Source organism: Lutra lutra, chromosome 5, assembly GCF_902655055.1.
Source record: "Lutra lutra chromosome 5, mLutLut1.2, whole genome shotgun sequence".
In the NCBI taxonomy this organism is placed as follows: Eukaryota; Metazoa; Chordata; class Mammalia; order Carnivora; family Mustelidae; genus Lutra; species Lutra lutra.
The window spans coordinates 80095514-80113960 of NC_062282.1; the positions used below are offsets into that span (position 1 = coordinate 80095514).

At 40.7% G+C, this 18447-nt stretch overlaps 1 protein-coding gene across 7 annotated transcripts in view; it reads right to left on the reverse strand.

The window, feature by feature from the left end:
• DIAPH1 (diaphanous related formin 1) overlaps positions 1 to 17571 on the reverse strand; it is a 97410-nt gene extending 79839 nt beyond the window's left edge. For 6 of the 7 annotated variants that reach the window (XM_047730293.1, XM_047730292.1, XM_047730290.1 and 3 more), the window contains exon 1: positions 17328 to 17559. In XM_047730293.1, the coding sequence (XP_047586249.1) occupies positions 17328 to 17444 (117 nt within the window). In that variant the 5' untranslated portion in view covers positions 17445 to 17559. Of the gene's footprint in view, positions 1 to 17327 lie in introns of all 7 variants that reach the window. The other variant, XM_047730297.1, reaches the window with a different exon arrangement.
• Positions 17572 to 18447: the final 876 nt, after the last annotated feature.

Below are 18447 nucleotides of genomic sequence, written 5' to 3' on the forward strand. Positions count from 1 at the left end.
TGGCACAAGATGTTCACATAGCCAAACAAAAAGTAGTGAGGTAGTATCCTTAGTAGCAGAGAGGTTGGCAGAGATCTAATAAGAGAATATGATTAAACTTCACTTTAAACAGAGTATATTACATAGTAAAAAGTGTTTCCAATTCCTACCATGGTGCTTCACAAGAACAGTTAATCATGGATGATAATCTTATGAAACATGTGGCTCATGCACAGACAATATAAATCTCCAGTTGCAAGCCTGTATCTCAGTACTTTCCAAATACTTTGTTCAGACTAACATATTTAATCTTTTTAAAAATTGTAACTGAAGTATAGTTGATATACAGTATGTTTCAGGTGTACAACACAGTGACTCGACAATGACATATGTTATCAAATGCTCACCAAGGTATTACGGTATTACTATATTCCTTATGCTGTATTTTTTATCGCCATGACTTAGTTTGTAACTGCAAATTCATAATCTCCTTCGCCCATTTCTTTTGCTCATTCCTCCACTACTCTTCTTCCACTTTTTAAAAAAATTTTTGTTCAGGCTAATACCACACATATCAGAGCTCTTGGCTAAATGACTACCACCAGAAGATTCTAAGAGGCCCAGAGGCCCAGGCTCCCTTGGAACTACAGGTTTTCTTAAAATACCTATAATCACAAAGCAATTCACTAACTGCCTCAGGATGGTCAACTCATACCTCTCCCTCTCTGACATCTACCCTTGCTCAAGGGCTTTCTAATCTAGTATAAGGGACAGGTTTAGAGTGGTAGATAAAATTCTAAGATGTTCCCCAAGATTCCTAGCTGACACATGCATCCTCTATAATTACCAGGACTGTATGACAGGATACCATTCCTGTGATTAGGTTCTATTATTCGGCACAATTGACTTTTAAGAAAAGGAAATAATCTGCACAGGCCTGAACCGATCACACTTGCCCTTTAAGTCTGAGGTGAGATGTTAGAGACTCTAGGACTCAATATGTCATTTCTGACTTGAGCATGAAGGGCTCCAAATGGCGAGAACCGAACTCAGCCAATACTGAATGAGCTTGGAGGCAGATTCTCCCCAGGTGACTCCAGATCAGAACTGGCCTCTGACAACTCTTGAGAATGCAGCCACACTATTCATGCTGGACTTCTGACTAATGGAACTATGAGCTAATAAGTGGGTTTTGCTTTAAACTGTTGAGTTTCTTATGTAGCAGGAGGAAACTAATACATTAAACAAACTGACAAAATTACAATTTATCTAGAACTTTGGCTAAAGGAAAAAGACTAGGACTCCTGGTTTATTTATTTATGGTATCCTAAAAAACTACAGGTATGATTTTGAGCAAATCACTTTAATTCTTCATGCTTCGGTTCCCTTATTTATTAAAAACAAAGCCAAAGCAGACACACACATCTCCTGGGAACTATGAGATCATAAAGTGGAGTGGTAAGAGATCATTCTGTAAGGTAACTGCAATGTTATTACTACATAAAGACTTGTTTTAAAATACACACCTGAAGAGGGGACTAGTTGACACTGTGCTCCAACAACAAAAGGAAAAAAACTATTCCTCATCTATCAACTATACATTTAGCCATAGTCAGTCATTTCGCAAAAAGAACTAAAGAACGTAACAAGGGCAGGCTCTCAATATCTTTTATCAGACTGTTTATTGTAACTGCTTCTGGGGATCAGACTGTAAGTTGCTTAGGGGCAGGAACCCAAGTCTTGTTCATTTGATGTGGCTACTATTTAATAAATATTTTAAGAATTAGCATCAGTATAGGTTTAAGAGCATAATCCTAAGCATAGTATATTTATTCATTAATTCCTTTACTCAAATTAGGCAAACCTAGGAAATTCCTTAAGTTAAAGTCTGTGACAATGTGACTGTTATGAACAGGTCAGTCAACCATAAGACCACACCTTGAAGAATCATGTCTTTTCCTATACATGAGAACAGGGGATGCTCATTGGTACTTGACACACTTTGAGTTGACCTTGAGGAAAATATCCAACTATGGGACACATGTCACCTAGGGAGTCTTCCACATCCTTTGAAAAGCAGTAAACCCTAAGACACAGGCCACCTATAGGTAAAATGGAAATCCAACAACAATCTTCTTTCAGATCCTCAGGAAGGACCAGGTAAGGTATGTGTCGTTCAGAATCATACAGATCAGAGAGCATGGTCTGGCTCTGATTCGTCTCTTTATTCTATCACAGTAATGACATTCAGTTCCTTAGGATAGTTCCTTAGGTAACAGGAAGTTATCATGTGCACTTGAATTTAATTACCAATGAATCCCATTCCAGCTCAGACAAAAAATTTGTCACAACTCCACTGAGCGACAGTAAGGGCAGGCTGAGTTTTTCTTTTTATCACAGTTGCACTCTTATCTTGAGGACTGTATCATTTCATAAGGCTGGTATGAAAAGTAATAAAATGGATGGAAAGCACCTTGTTTTGCAAAGTGCTTTGTAAAAATTAAATAATATATGATGATGGAACATATGACACTTTTCAGCCTCCCTTCTTCAATTCCCACTCCTCGTTTAGAAGTCAATTATAACTAGAGAGAAAAAATAACAGGTATCTTCTAATGTAGAGAACTTCAAATGTAGAGAACTTTCCCTTCCATTTTCAAAGAATGGCCCAAGGATGACACTGAATTAAGTCAGTATTTCATCTACCATTTGCAGAGAAACAGACTAGATAGATTCTGACATCACTACTTAATGATGTCAAAAGCCTAAACCTAAGAGTTGTGCAGAACTGGAGTACCCACTTCCAGAAAGGAAAGAAAAGAGATAGGAAGGGAGGGGAGGAAAAGAAGAGAAAACGGGTATCTCCAAGAAAAAAGGAAGACTAAATGAAAGGCACAAAAATGACCAGGAACTGAGAAACATCAACTATAAAGCTAACTTAGATTAATAAGTTAAATGGGTTTGAGGAACCTGAAGATTATATAGCAGTCCCCAGAAATGGAGATGGCTCACTCATGCTCAATATGATCACTATGGGAAAACTGCTAAAGGAGTCAGACCTTCGCAGCTCATCCATTTAAGTTTCATGCTGCCTTAGCAGCCCCAAAGCTCAACTCAGAACTAGATAGTTAGCTTGTTAAAATTCATATAAGAAAAGAAAGGAACACAGTAGAGGAGAGTCCAAGAGCTCTTAAATCTAACTAAGAGAGTTCTTGGGACACGTGGGTGGCTCAGTCAGTTAAGGGTCTGCCTTCGGCTCAGCTCACAATCTCAGGGTCCTGGGATTGAGCCCCAGGTCAGGCTTCTCCCTCTCCAGCTCCCTGTGCTTGTGCTTTGTCTCTCCCTGTCAAATAAATAAATAAACCTTAAAAAAAAAAAAAAAAAGAGCCCTAATTAAGAGGGTTCTTTGAATCTACCCCTGCCTTCCAGAGCCAGTATCTTTTTACTGATCCCACCCAGGATGCCTTGAGAGATTCCAGGCAGTGATGTTTGTCAAGTATGAGTTAGAAATGTCCTACAAAGAACATTAGGTAATTAATCATTACCTGTTTCAGTAATTTAGTTGTAAATCTGAAGCAATTTACTTAGAAATGCAAAGGAACAAACTCAATTTCCATACAACTGTCTAAATCATTTGGTGAGAGTCTGCTTTCAAATAAACCACATTTCCCAGCTATGATTAAAATGAAGGAAAACTATCTTAACATTAAGATTCAATCCTCTGTCAGGTCAAAATACATTCTAATAGTCCTCTGTTAGTTCAAGAAGGCAAGCCTCTTAGGGAAAAGGAGAAGGTAACATTTTGCCTACCCCTCAGCTCATTTTAAAGCCCGGGACTGGCATAGCCTGCATCCCAGATAGCTGATAGCCTAGAGAAAAGAAGGGAAGTCCACTCAGGTTTCACTATTCTAGCTCAGCAGAGCAGGTGGAAACCAGGCTGGGAACATTGCATTCCCCCGACAAGTCCATCCAAACTAACTGCCAGCCCCCTGCACTATGAACCACCCGTGGATTGGGACAACAAGCTGCCAATAGATAAAGTGTTCATATTCTGGAAGGCCTAGTTTCCTATCAAGTGTCACAAGGTATGGCAGACATGACCATCTCTTCTGCTGTCAGGAAGGAAGTGCACATATATTCTGTCATCTGGTGAGAGATCAGTAAGCAAAACTTCCTCCCTTTCAAACATCCTAAGGTTCTGATAAAACTTTTGAACACACACAGCAGTATCCCCCACTTGTCAACAGTTCATGCTAGGCCACTTTGCTTTTTTGAAGACCTATATCAGTACCTGTTTTTGCTAACTGTAAGAAATCCTTAAAAGATTTTCACCTTTATTAAAAAAAAAGGGGGGGGGTGAAAAGCGAAAATAGCATCCAGCATTTGTTTTGCAGGGAACTGTCATGCGAGAGGCAGTGCACACCCCGAGCAGGGCTACGCTCAGCATCTCAACATCAGGCCACCGTAAATCTGAAGTGTGGCTGTAAGCATCTGAGCTTTATCTCCATTTGTTCTGTGCCTCTGTTAGCGAGATGTGGCCGAAGTTACCAGAAAAGTCTGAGAGGTTATTTTTAGGAATGCTCGAAAATGTTTCCATATAAATTACTGTAAGTGCTTCTTTGCTTTATGTCATTTTGGTTTATGAAAGATTTCATAGGAACATCAGATGGGCCGGGGGCCTGTATAGAAAACAATAACTAATGTTAACCTATTTTCCCAAAATTTTGGCACATTTCTCCAGTTGCAAATACCAATCCTTGTTCTTCACTTTCTTAGTGTGGGCCTTTCTCTTTATTGCCTGAGCTTAGATTGTAATTGCTCCTTTAAAAAGGGGGTGTTGTCCACTCATTTGGAAACAGTCAGTGACTCAGGAATGCTGTTTCCCAATCTCCGTAGCAACTGTTTTCTCCTCCCTTGCTGTGATGTGAGTAGCAGGACATCTACTCTTCCTCAAGGGTTAGCACATGTATGACACACCCAAGGCCTGGCTGACAGGAAGTTCCTGCAGCTGGTATTACTTCTACATACAGGGACCAATGAGGCCACCTTGTTTTAAATCCCATTCTCAAACCCTTCATTTCGAAATGATGGTTACACCTCCTTTTTTCCTATCCACACATCATTCCTAAACACCCAGAAATAATCACAGCCTACTGATAACAGCTTAACTGATCCAAAAATTACACTACACAGACATGATCGTATGAAAACATTTTATTTAAATCTAGAATAAGATCTGATTTTGAGAAAATCTGGCAGGGGAGAGAAGCAGGAGAGCATGAGGTGAAATCTTATTATTCCTCTATCACCAGAAATACAAGTAAGAGTTAAAATACAGTGCTGCTGATAGTTCCACACTACAATTGCTAAAAGTATGTTCTAACACAAACATACAATTTCAGGCCAAAGTCCTTAGGCTACAAAATGTAAACATAAAAATAAATAACAAATGGAAAGCAAGGTAGGGGACTGTTTTATTTACATACACACCTGTATTTTTTTTTTTAAGATTTTATTTATTCATTTGACAGAGGGAGGGAGACAGCTAGAGAGGGAACACAAGCAAGGCTGTGGGAGAGGGAGAAGCAGACCCTCCCCTGAGCAGAGAGCTGGATGCGGGGCTTGATCCCAGGACCCTGGGATCATGACCTGAGCTGAAGGTAGACACCCTACAACTGAGCCACCCAGCAACCCCCACATCTATATTTTCTTATAAATAGGTGTTTCACTTTTATAATAAAAAATACATTTCCATTTATAACAAAAGTAACACTTTTCAAAGATTAGAAAGCTAGAAAATGTTTATGATACATTGTTTTAAAAGCAAAAAACTTATGGAAGCTATAATTGCAACTGTAAAAACGTTTGTGCACAGACATAATGACTAAAATATTCACACACTAAGTGAAATAAAAAATGAAAAGTAGAAATTTGGGGTCTAGATACTGTTATTTTTAAAATATATGTATATGATTAAAAAAAAAAGAGCATTAAAAAAATCATGGCACAGCACCTAAAAGCAAAGCAACATTATCCAATTCCCATATTTAAAATGCCCACTAGTATTTACTCTTCTCCAGTAGTACTCTGCTTAAGGAAACACTCCGGCAGGGCACAGTTAGGAAAATTAGGGGTAACAAAGCAATGGAAGAAAGAATAATGAGGGGCGCCTGAGTGGCTCAGTCAGTTAAGAGTCTGCCTTCAGCTCAGGTCATGATCTTGGGGTCCTGGGATCGAGCCCCGCATGGGGCTCCCTGCTCAGCAGGGGGTCTGCTTCTCCCTCTGCCTTTGTCACCTGCTTGTGTACTCTCTCTATCACTTTCTATCTCAAATAAATAAAATCTTTTTTCAAAATAATAATGAATAGTCTAAAAGCTAGTTCACCTAAATACATGACCTTAAGCAAATTAGCACCTCCAGGCCTCAGTGGCCTCCTCATATTAAGATGAGGAAGCTCGATCAGATCATTTCTATAGTCTCTTGAGAGGCCCTTAAAGACTGTGCTTAGTTTACTACTGCTCTTTTTGAGGGTAGCCCAATGCCTGCTGCTTGCCTGATAGTGCATATCCTACAGTGGCTTCTCACCACTTCTTCTTGTGGTTTCAATCACAGGAAACAGACGTCACCCATGGGCCTAGAAGTAAGTAACGAACAAGCCCTGGCGGATGCAAAGAGCTGCCAACTAAAGCCAACTCCCATCTTTCTAAAATACAAGAATCAAGAAATCACTAGAAACTTTATCTCTGTGGAGCCCAATACACATCTTTCACAAAAACTAACAGAACTAAAAATATCTCTGCAGGTCCCATGCATGCAGACATGAGAGAATTTTAGAACAGTCTCACTCTACTTTGCTTCTACAACCAAATGAAGAAATTGAAGATTAGCTATGGGTAGGAGTGTAAGTTTTTAGAAGGGGGGAAAAAAGGTCACTAGCACCTTCTGTGGAGACCTAGACATATCCTGAAGACTTGGGAGACTCATCCTTGTCTTCTTTATCTAATATTCTATGTAAACCTTTAGATAGTCCTAAAAGACCATGATACCAAGAGATTAAAATAATATGGGGACTTACCAATTATTCACTTTAAATGTATGCTAACAATCCCTACAGAACTGGGTCAAATACTGCTCTCATTCATAATGTTGAAAGCTGGCAGCCCTGTAAACCCTTCCTTTCAAAATGATGGTTTGAAAGTTGGCAGAACTATCTAAAATAACGCAGATTTTTAATCCTACAGACAGTTTCTTTCATTAAACACAAAACTAGAACATACTATCTCTAAAGAATAATAAACTTTTCTCAACAGAGTTCTTCTGGTCAGATACAGTTAACATTAGTGATTCTCTTCACCTCAGTTCCCTTGGTCAGAGAGGACTAATGTTTCTAAACTGCCAATCTCCTACATTAGACCATAGAAATGGAGGACCTTGAAAATCATCTCAAGACTCCCAAGACTAACATTAAAACTAAAATACATAAGAGGATATTGCTAATGTGAGCAAAACACCACCAATGGGCTTAGGCACCTCACAAGCAACATGAGAAATAAGATCCCCCCAAAAAGCTGCCTCTTCCCTCTCTATATATATTATATAGAATACGTATGTGGGGGTTTTTTCATTCACAAAAGATTAAAGAACACTTCAAAGAGCAAGCAAGCAAAACACATACGGCATTATAGAAAACTTTTAAGAAGAAATAATACAGCCCAAAGATAAGTTCTGATTGTCCCCATGGTGGGATTTCCCACCTGAGCCCACAATTTGGCTATCCAGTTTTGAGATCCAGCCAGAGTCATATTTTTAAAATCTAGATTTATTGCTCAAAGTCTGAAAAGATGGGTGTATTAAAATTGATAAGGATTGTAAATCAAAAAAACTTAATCTAAATTCCACCTAGGTATCAGAAATGATCTGCTGAAACGTTAACACTTACCTATTCTGTTCTTGGATATGCTGATTTACTATCACCACCACACATTCGCATGGCCAGAAACTGCTCATCAACATGCACCATGACATGCTACAAAACACTAATTTTCAGTCCTGCTGTCTGCATGTTTCTACAGAAAGAGAACCTAAAAGCCCTTAACAGGAATAAAATAATCCCTATGGGGGTGCCTGCGTGACTCAGTCATAAGCATCTGCCTTTGGCTCAGGTCATGATCCCAGGGTCCTGGGATAGAGCCCTGCATCAGGCTCCCTGCTCAGCAGGGAGCCTGTTTCTCCCTCTCCCACTGTTCCTTCTCTCGCTGTGTCTCTGTCAAATAAATAAATAAAATCTTTTTTAAAAAATCCCTATGAAGTGGCTTCACCTTTCTTAAATGACGGATCTCCCATATTAATCCTCTTGACTGCTATAACTGGGCCATTTTCTTTACCACAGCCACACATTCTTATCTCTGATCCTCTGTTCACACCGCTCCCCACACCATGAAATCCCTTCCCTTCTTCTCTGCCAACCCTTGTATTTCCCTCCAAGGGCAGACATATTCCACATCTTCTATGAAATTAATTATAACTGTCCACAATTATATCCTAGATCTTTTATCAAATTTGGGACATAAGGACAGGCCTTTGAAATCATTTATGCTGAATCTCTAATATTACAAGAAAAGACCAAGAAAAGTGGAATGACTTGCCCAGAGTTCAAATGGTTAATCCATAGCAGAGTCTGACTAAACAGCAATATTTGGAAAGGATACTTCAGTGGGAATGGAAAATAAGAGTTCTACTCCTAGGTCTAGCTATAAATGTACACAGACTACTTTCCTAGACCCACATTTCTAAATAAAGGGTTTGAATGAAATAATTTTTAGTATCCTTTTCACTTGCAGCATTCTAAGATTCTGAAACTTTTCTTCTCACAGTCCAGTACTCATTCCACTTAATTCCTTCACTTCTCTGAAATTCTACAGCTTTCACCCTCTGTGTCCATAGCCTTTGAGCTTTTCCTACCCATTCTCCTACTGACATGACTGAGATGACAATGTATTAAAAAAGCAAGGGCTGAACAGGACAGGTGATAGGACAACCACATGACTTCCTGATCTTTAGCCTTTTGGATCCATGTGGATTCAGACAAGAAAAACTCTACTCTCTACTCTCTGCCACTAGTCATAGAGAAAATCCTAGTTCCGGGTACCCAGATCTCTATGGCAATGTCTTAATTATTAACCACGGGCAAATAACTGCCAGGTCTAAAGAACAAACATCAGTAGGCCCCAGACTCAGAAGAGACCCTGGAGTTATTAACCAGTCACAATCCTTAGAGTCAAGTTTCAGGGCCACAACGAGAGGATTTTAAAGATACCATATGCCACTTCTAAAATACAGAAAAGAGGAGCACTGGGTGGCTCAGTGGGTTAAAGCCTTTGCCTTTGGCTCGGGTCATGATCTCGGGGTCCTGGGATCAGCCCCGCATCAGGCTCTTTGCTCAGCAGGGTGTCTGCTTCCTCCCCTCTCTCTCTGGTGGCCTTGGGATCTCTGTCAAATAAATAAATAAAATCTATTTAAAAAATGATAAAATACAAAAAGATAACTATTAGAGGTGGTCTAACAACAACTTCCTCCTTCTCATTTGTCACCACTGCTTGCTGCTGTCATCAGTTTAAACAACTAAAAACAACTGACAGGTGATGTTATTAGAGGTGTTTCATTTATAAAGAAGATCAGGTTGCATTTTTAAAAATAGTAATTGGCAACTTCATAATAACTCATGAGCCAAAAGAAAGACTGGTTTTGATACACTGAAATAGCTACCTCTTCATGCCTAAGAAAGGTTTAATTATAATTCTTGCAAAGACTCCAAAGTCTACATGACTAAATGCAAAAAGCAGTTAGCCATTTAACCACTGCACTTTGTCCATCTAGACCCAAACTTCTTTCCCACCAAATGAATTGGAGGGCAGCCCAGTTTTAATTGACCAGTCATCAAATGACTTAACAGATGACATCAAAATTTTCTATGGAATTCCTAGCAGTGAATACTCTTTTATACTCCAGGTGCAAAAACTGGATGCTTATAAAATGTCAGTACAATGTAGTGAATAAGATTTTTTTTTTAATCAGCTAGATCTCAGTTTGAATCCCAGTTCTATGAGCTAAAGCATGCTGCTTGATCTCACTGAGTCTCAGTTCAATTACCTATAAAATGGGAATTACAATAGTGCCTATAAGACTGAGGTAGAAATTAATGAGATAATGAATCGAAAGCTCTTTAGCAGAATCCTAGGGCTGTAATAAGTATGCAACAAACAAACGCTCTTACTATTGCTACTGCTATTACTACTACTCCCTGTCCTTCCCGTCTGGGATGAATTCATCTTCCTATCATCTATCAAGATGCTGAACATACATTAACATTTATAGATAGGAAGACAAGCATTATACAGTAACACACACAGTACACAAGAACAAAAGGTTTCTAACACCACATATTAAGATGAAAATGCCATCAGGACAAATTGAATCTCAAAGGTTCCCCAATTCCAAGTATCAGAAATGTTCTGTCTTTGCCTATAGATCAAAATTTACACCCCAAACAGCATGAGTGAAATAGAACTAACATATCCACAGCAGAAAAGTAGAGAACTTCAGAGCTTCATCTATAAAACTTCTAAAAGAAAACAGAAGGAGAAAATCTTAGGAGCTGTGATTTTAGCAGAGATTTTTGAAATACGACACAAACAGCAAAAAGTTAAAAAAAAAAGTGGACCTCAAAATTAAACACCTTTGTTCTTCATTCCACAGTTTTAAAAAAATGAAAAGGCAAATCACAGGAGAAAGAAAATATTTTTATTTTATTTTTTTTTTATTTTTTTATTTATTTTTTTTTTTTAAAGATTTTATTTATTTATTTGACAGAGAGATCACAAGCAGGCAGAGAGGCAGGCAGAGAGAGAGGAGGAAGCAGGCTCCCTGCTGAGCAGAGAGCCCGATGCGGGGCTCGATCCCAGGACTCTGAGATCATGACCCGAGCCGAAGGCAGTGGCTTAACCCACTGAGCCACCCAGGCGCCCCAAGAAAATATTTTTAAAACACATATCCAACAAATGACTTGCATTTAGACTACCATAAAAAATTTTATTATTTTTTTTAAAGATTTTATTTATTTATTTGACAGAGAGAGATCACAAGTAGATGGAGAGGCAGGCAGAGAGAGAGAGAGCTGAGCAGAGAGCCCGATGCGGAACTCGATCCCAAGACCCTGAGATCATGACCTGAGCCGAAGGCAGCGGCTTAACCCACTGAGCCACCCAGGCGCCCCTACCATAAAAAATTTTAAAAGACAAATTTTGAACAGACACTTCAGCAAAGATATACAGATAGCAAATAAACAAAGTAAAAGATGCTCAACACTACACAAATGCAAATAAAAGCCACAATGAAATACCACTACACACCCACTAGAATGGATAAAATTTAAGGGTCATCATAGTCAGAGTTAGCAAGGAACTGGAACTCATATATTGTTTGTGGGAACGTAAAATGGTAGTCACTCTGGAAAACAGTTTGGCAATTTTTTAGAAAGTTAAACAGAGCCCTACCGGAAAAAAAAAAAAAAAAAAAGGCAGCTTTACCTGAGATTTAAGGTCAATACCAAGGTATACTTCTTGGTTTTCTATGACCTTCAGGATCAAAGGGAGTTTATAAATCAGGATCCTTAAAGTATGTTAAATCTTAAAAGGAAATGGCAAATTCCATGTTTTTACACAGCAGTATTTCTAAAATAGGGAATAAATCACACAATCAGAAATCCAGAGGGGCACCTGGGTGGCTCAGCTCATGATCCCAGGGTCCTAGGCTCCATCCAGCTCACTGCTCAGTGGAGAGCCTGCTTCTCCCTCCCTCTCTGCATCACTGCACCCCCTCTCCTTGTGTGCTCTGTCTCACTCTCACTCTATCTTAAATAAATAAAATCTTTTAAAAATTTTTTTAAATTAAAATTCATCCAGGCCTTGCATGGATTAATAGAAATTCCTTTAAAAAAAAAATCCAGAAAAATAATCCAGGACACCATAAACTCCACCTCTATCCGCTACCATAACAAAATGCCAAAGTCACTACCACCTAAGGACCACTTATAACTACCACCATTGATGGAATCTCCTATCTTCCATATAAGAACACTTCCATAGGGGCACCTGGGTGTCTCAGCCAGTTAAGTGTCCAACCCCTGATTTTGGTTCAAAATCCGATCTCAGAGTCGTGAAATCAAGAACTGCACTGGGCTCCATGCTGGTCGTGGAGCCTGCTTGAGGTTCTCTCCATTTTCTCTGTCTCTCCCTCCTCACACACTTATTCCACATAAGAATGCCATGTGTTTCTCTTAATTCAGTTTCATTATACTAACTTTCGTTTGTCTCTCCTTTATCTGTTCCATCCCCCTTCTTGGAGAGGGAAGAAATTTAAGCAAATATTTATAGGACAAACTGAAACTCTGTGATTGTCAGTGAGCCAAGCAACACAGAGCCAGTTTCTTCAATCTTTTCCCTCTCAGTCACATAGCTTCTAGTGTATCCATTCTGCTTATATAACCTCTTTCTACTATTCTAGCTATTCCAAGATCTTGAAATTTACTAAAGGAAACGCAGAATCCAACATTTTAGCTTCTATTCCTCCATTCATTTATCCAATATCCACCCCATAGCCCCTGATGTTTCCAAACTCCAAATGTAAGAAGAGATTGCTGCACTGAGTGGGTGTTTGGACTTGATGACATTTAAAGCCCCTTACAACACTAAAATTTTAAGGCTACCATTCACAGCAAGCTTTAATAATGAATGGAAGAATCTCAAAGCTGAAAGAACAATGATACATCCAGTTAGCCTGTAATCAGTGGTAAAATTCATAAAAATACTGGTCTCAACACTTCTCTTTTCCTTCAGTAATTCTTTTACTTTATTAAAAAGGAATCCTCTAATAAAATGTTTGCCCAAAAAAAGAAAGAGTAAAAGAGAGGTGGAAAAGAAGGTAAAATATGTTTCCAGTCTTTAAACATTCTTTATTTTTCAATTTTAGCTTTGAAGCTTAAGAAATTTTAGTTTCAACCGCTTTTACCATTCCTGATTCCTCAAAGGACTAGCTGCCAATGGGACTGGGACCAGCCCTCAGAGAAGCAGACAGGGAATAAAAACAAAGACAGAGGGAATGATAGTAGCTGGGAAAGGGGAGAAGGTTGGCTTTGTGTCATATAACCCTAAGTAGGGGCAAACACCAAATGTTGCTTTGCTCATTAGTAAGAGGTACATTTTTTTCCTACTGCTTTCAAACAAGAGTGCGTGGGAAGAGGAGGCTCAACATAATAAAGAAAAACAGGTAAGTAATACATGGTTTGTTTCAAATCGAAATGCTTTCTGCAGTCATGAATGACTTCAACTGAGACATAAAATGGGAGAAAAACCATCTGTATATACAAACCTTTTTTTCTTTATAATACCTACCATTTCTTGTTAATAAACATGACTTTAACTTGTTCTTCTAAATCGTATGAGGTACAACTTTATCTTTTAAGCCTCCATTATATATCACAGAAAATATAACTGTCCAGGAATAACTTGGCAATCCATTTATAAAATACAGAGGGCCCCATGGGATAGCAAAAGGTTATTCTATCATACAGGAAATAAAACTAGTCTATTCTGACCCATATGCCCAGCAACAAACTTAAACCACTTCTCACTTATTACTATTTTCTCAGGTTTTATAATAAACATAATTCACAAGTCATAAAATTTTCAGGTCTTTTTGAAATAAAAGTATCCCAATGTTTATCAACTCTCCAAAGGCAGAGATTTTAATTCTGAGGCATTCCCTCAGTTTGACCTCTTGCAAAGGAGGATTTCCTTTGAGACAAGTAAATATAACATGACCAAGTAGATCCTTGTGTTACCTCTTCAAAGACAAGGCAGGAAAAGAGCAGCAATTTTAAGGAATCATTCTGTCATCGTAAACCTCAGAAACATTCCTGTAGGCTCCCTTCTCTTTCTAAACCAAGCAATCCCCGTGTTTATCATCTTTCAAAAAAACCCCACATGACTTGTATAAAGTTCTCTGACATCTTTTATCTTTGACTGTTCTTTTTGGATGGACAGGGGTCTACAACCAAACATTTATACTTTCATTATCACTCTGCTTTTAGAAGGGCATGAAACTACCCCTTGGTGAAAATTCAATATACACATCCGAAATTAAACAAGATCTTAAAAATTACGTATATTCTATTCTCTCTAATCCCATGCTAAAACTCATGTTTTACAAAATTATGCCCCTAGCTGATTCAGGAAGCAATATTCTTTCTTAGAATGCAACCACCTCTTGATTGTATAAGGCATGTAGTTTATAAAATGCAGGAATACTCTGCAGCCTCCTAACACTCTGGTTGTAATTACTACCTTTACACATATTTCAGCCAGCAGTCTATTTGACACCCACATTCACCGCTGCTGAAAAATCAGAATGCATTCTGGTTGTTCCCAATTTTTATTTTCTTTCACCCTAAGGACCTGTGAAACAAAGTGCAACAATGCTGGAGAAAGGATATGCTTAAGGCCTAGGAGAAAGACTCCTGAAAAATCAAGGGGGAACACCAGGCAATCTGGCTTGCGTCACACACATCAGCATCTCTAACAACCAAGTGTTTTTAAAAGGTGATTCCCAACCACTTTTTAAACTTCAACTCCATGTGCTTTCTACCCAAGATGCATCAGAGAGTTAAGAGCGCATCTTCAGCAATAAGTAAGCTCTGTGTCCCATTCAGTTGATATATACTTAGAACCTGTATAAGCTTGGAAAGGTACAGAGCAGCAGAGTGACAAAAAATTCTGCAGAAGCAAACAAATAACCTTCAGGCACACAAGGTCCCAACCAGTGCAGCTTTATAAAGTACCTTCTTTATGGAATTCCAGAGGACACACTCTAGCAAAGGTGGAACAGGGAAAACAGCTTTCAATTTGCTTTTAGCCTGTAGTTCAAAAAATTAAGCCATGGGTAACAAAAGCACACCAGCAATCTCTCCCCTTCCACCCACCCACACACACAGACAGACACAAAGAGAAGTGGATTGCAATGCTTCTCCTAGTCTCTCATTGCCACAGACTTCTCATAAAAAGAACAATGAGAAAGAAAATTCCCATGCCTTGAGGTGAGTTACCGTTGGCAAGAAAGGAGTTAAGTAGCATTACTTTTCAGAAAACTTTCCAATCCTCTAGCTCGGAATGCAATTCTCACTACCTGTTCTCTGTTGTTTTTTTTTTTAAACAATTCAGCAGGCTAAGAGTTAAAACCAACACCTCAGAAAAAGAGAACTTGGTTCAGCTCCACCCTCTGTAAAGCAAATACCCAAAACTGAGCCAAATCCACTCAGCATATACAAGACTCCATGGACATTCCAAAACACAGGTGAAAAGTTAAGTTTCCTCACGTATCTCAACTTTCACATGCGCTTAGATTTCTACAATTTCACTTGTGAAACACACAAGTGTTAGATAAAACAGAAACACAAAACTCTATTTAAAGGACTTGAAAAACATTTACAAAAGTCACAGAGTTCACTATAGATTAGCAGGAATAACTGGAATTCGGGTGAGGAAGGTCAAACAGTACCCACGGAAACAAAAGCAAAACAAAAATAACAGATACATATGCAGAAATAAAAACGGAATATGGGCCCCAGAATTTAAGTCTTAGAAGGAAAGCTCTCTGTGTGTCAATTCCTATCCTAAAGAAACATAAGGAAATGTTGCTTTAATCGCCACAGGGGAAGGGTCATCACTACCACTAACCCAACACTTATGGGAAAAAAAGATGTTCACATGAAAAACAGGCAGTTACTGAGACAGCCCATAAGTCACTGGAAAGGGCAGTCCAGAAGCACCTGCCTTGCTAGAAATAGGTAGGAAGAGATGAGTCACTATTTTAATTCTGCTTAGTGTTCTCCACATCTCAATCCTCTAGGTCCCAAAGAAAATTTTCTTCCTGTTTCCATCATTTTATCAGTTTTCTACCCAAACTTGTGGAGTTGGGTCAGAATACTAAAGGTTGGGGATAAGAGAAAAGAGAAAGAGCGAAGAGTCAGAACCCAGTTGATTAGTCCAAAGAGATCCTGGGATGAGGAAATAATTACTTGGAAGACAAGACTAAATAACTACATTTACAACTAGCAAATGATTACTAAGAGTCAAGATTCCCTCTCTTGGATAGTGCCCCATATCTCTCAAAGCTTTTACAGTAAAAAGCAAACAGCTCCCTGGAGAAAGGAGTAAAAAAGATTTAGTGCAGGCAAAGGTAATGAAATATGATAGTGTTACAAGAATAGCAGTATTCCTTCAGACTCCGATTAGAAGTCACTGGCACCTGAGGAAAGCCATACTCTTCTACAGGTCAGAAAAGGAATGTCACTAGGCTGTCACACAGGAGGTGGCAGACAAGCTGAGATGGTTATCATGGGAAACGTACAAAAAGCAACTGAATTACTCAGAAACTTCTTTGACTTGCAGCGTAACTTCCTCCCTACGGGAGAGGTTTAAATCACCAACCTAGGTCAAGAGGGGCACATCATTATAATGAGAAGTTCTAATCCCCTGAAAAGTGATAAGCAACAGGGCAAAGAGACAGGTTTTCTGGATGGAGCTATACCGGGAACCAAATTAACGTCATGCCCAATGACCATGGATGGACCTGGGCAGGAACCCATTCCTGCCATCACAAGGACAAACATGTAAGGGAGGAGGGAAGGTAGGGCCCAAGTCAGGTAACATTCCAGAGGGGAAGGATTATCAGGTGACACCAGGCTGAGGGCCCAGAGCTGGGGCTAGGAGAGAGGAAAGTTAGCAGGTGAAAGGGATCAATCTTGAGAAGGAAGTGACCTTTAGGAGAAGCAAATTAAGAGGATACAAAAAAAAAAAAAAAAAAAAGGAGGGAGGAGTAAGAGGGAAAATGGACCCAGAAAAGCACAGAGAACAAGACAGAGGCGGGTGCGGGTAACAGAGAAGAAGAAAGGAAGTGGGGCTAAGAGGGAAGGGATGGGGCTAAGACCCGCCAGGCTATGGGGGCGGAGGGCAGAGCTGGCTTGCGGGCGGGGGAGGGAGGACGGGAAGGTGTGAAGAAAGCCCCGAGGCTGCCAGGGCGAGAGCCATGTAGGACTCTGGGGTTTCCCTAGGTCCCTCCCGGAGGGGTAGGATGTCGGACTGTGGAGCCCGGGACCCAGTAAACCCAGAAAGAGAGGCGCGGGGGCGGCTCCCTAGAGACAGGCGTGCAACCCTGGGGCCAGCTGTGGGGGTCTCCGTGGACCGGAGGGCGGTTAAGGGGCCAGGCTGAGGGAACCGGGTGGGAGGGACACTCACAAATTTCTTGGATTTGCCGCCGTCGCCGCCCGCCGCAGGCAGCTCGTCCGGGCTCCGGCCCTTCTTCTTGTCCCGGGGCCCGCGGCCGGGGCCCTGGCCCCCGCCGAGGGGGTCCATGTCCAGGTTCGCGCTGGGAGATGACCCCGCGCCAACGCCGCTCCCGCCCGGCACCTCCCGACCTGCCGCCGCCGCCGCCGCCGCCGCCCAGCAGCTCCTCAGCCCGCCGCCGCGCCCCGCCTCATTAGCATGCCGGGCTGCGCGCGCCTCATGAATATACAACGGCGACGCCTCGCTCCCGCCCGCCTGCCCCACTTCCGCCCGGACCCGCAGCTCCTACCAATGGGGGGAGGGGGTGGAGGGAAGTCGCGGAAGCAAGCTACCTGCCCGGCGGGCCTAACCATTCGGACCCACGTGGGGGGGCTGTATGGGCGGTGCAACTCTGCGGCCTCAACCCGGGATGGCGCCACCTGGCGGTCTGCACGGCGCAAGCCTTCCCGCTCCCACGCAGTGCCCACGTGGCTGTAATGCCCAGACCCTCTCACACCCTAGAACAGGATAATATCTAAACCAAAAATCAAGTAAGAGAGAGTGTCATCTCGGCCGAAAATCCAGTGCCGGTGTTTCAGGGATGGTACAGTTTTTGTGTGTGCACTATTAGTGGAGCACATGAAAAAATTATCATTTATTGAAAGCTATGTGCTAAAAGCAGAGCTTGGTCCAGAGCAAGTGCTAGACTGGAACTCAACTAGCCCTGGAGTTACATTACCTACTTTTGAATCGCAGGTCTACTATTTTCTAGTTGTTTTTGAATCTGAAAAACTATTGCCAACATGTGACTACACAGTAATAATTACCATTTACCAAGCACTTGCTCTAAACCCAGCACTATGTAAAACTTTTTTTTTGGGGGGGGGGCACCTGGGTGGGTCAGTGGTTTAAAGCCTCTGCCTTCAGCTCAGGTCATGATCCCAGAGTCCTGGGATCGAGCCCCACATCGAGCTCTCTGCTCAGTGGGGAGCCTGCTTCCCCCTCTCTCTCTCTGCCTGCCTCTCTGCCTACTTGTGATCTGTCTGTCAAATAAATAAATAAAAATCTTAAAAAAAAACAAAAAACTTTTTTT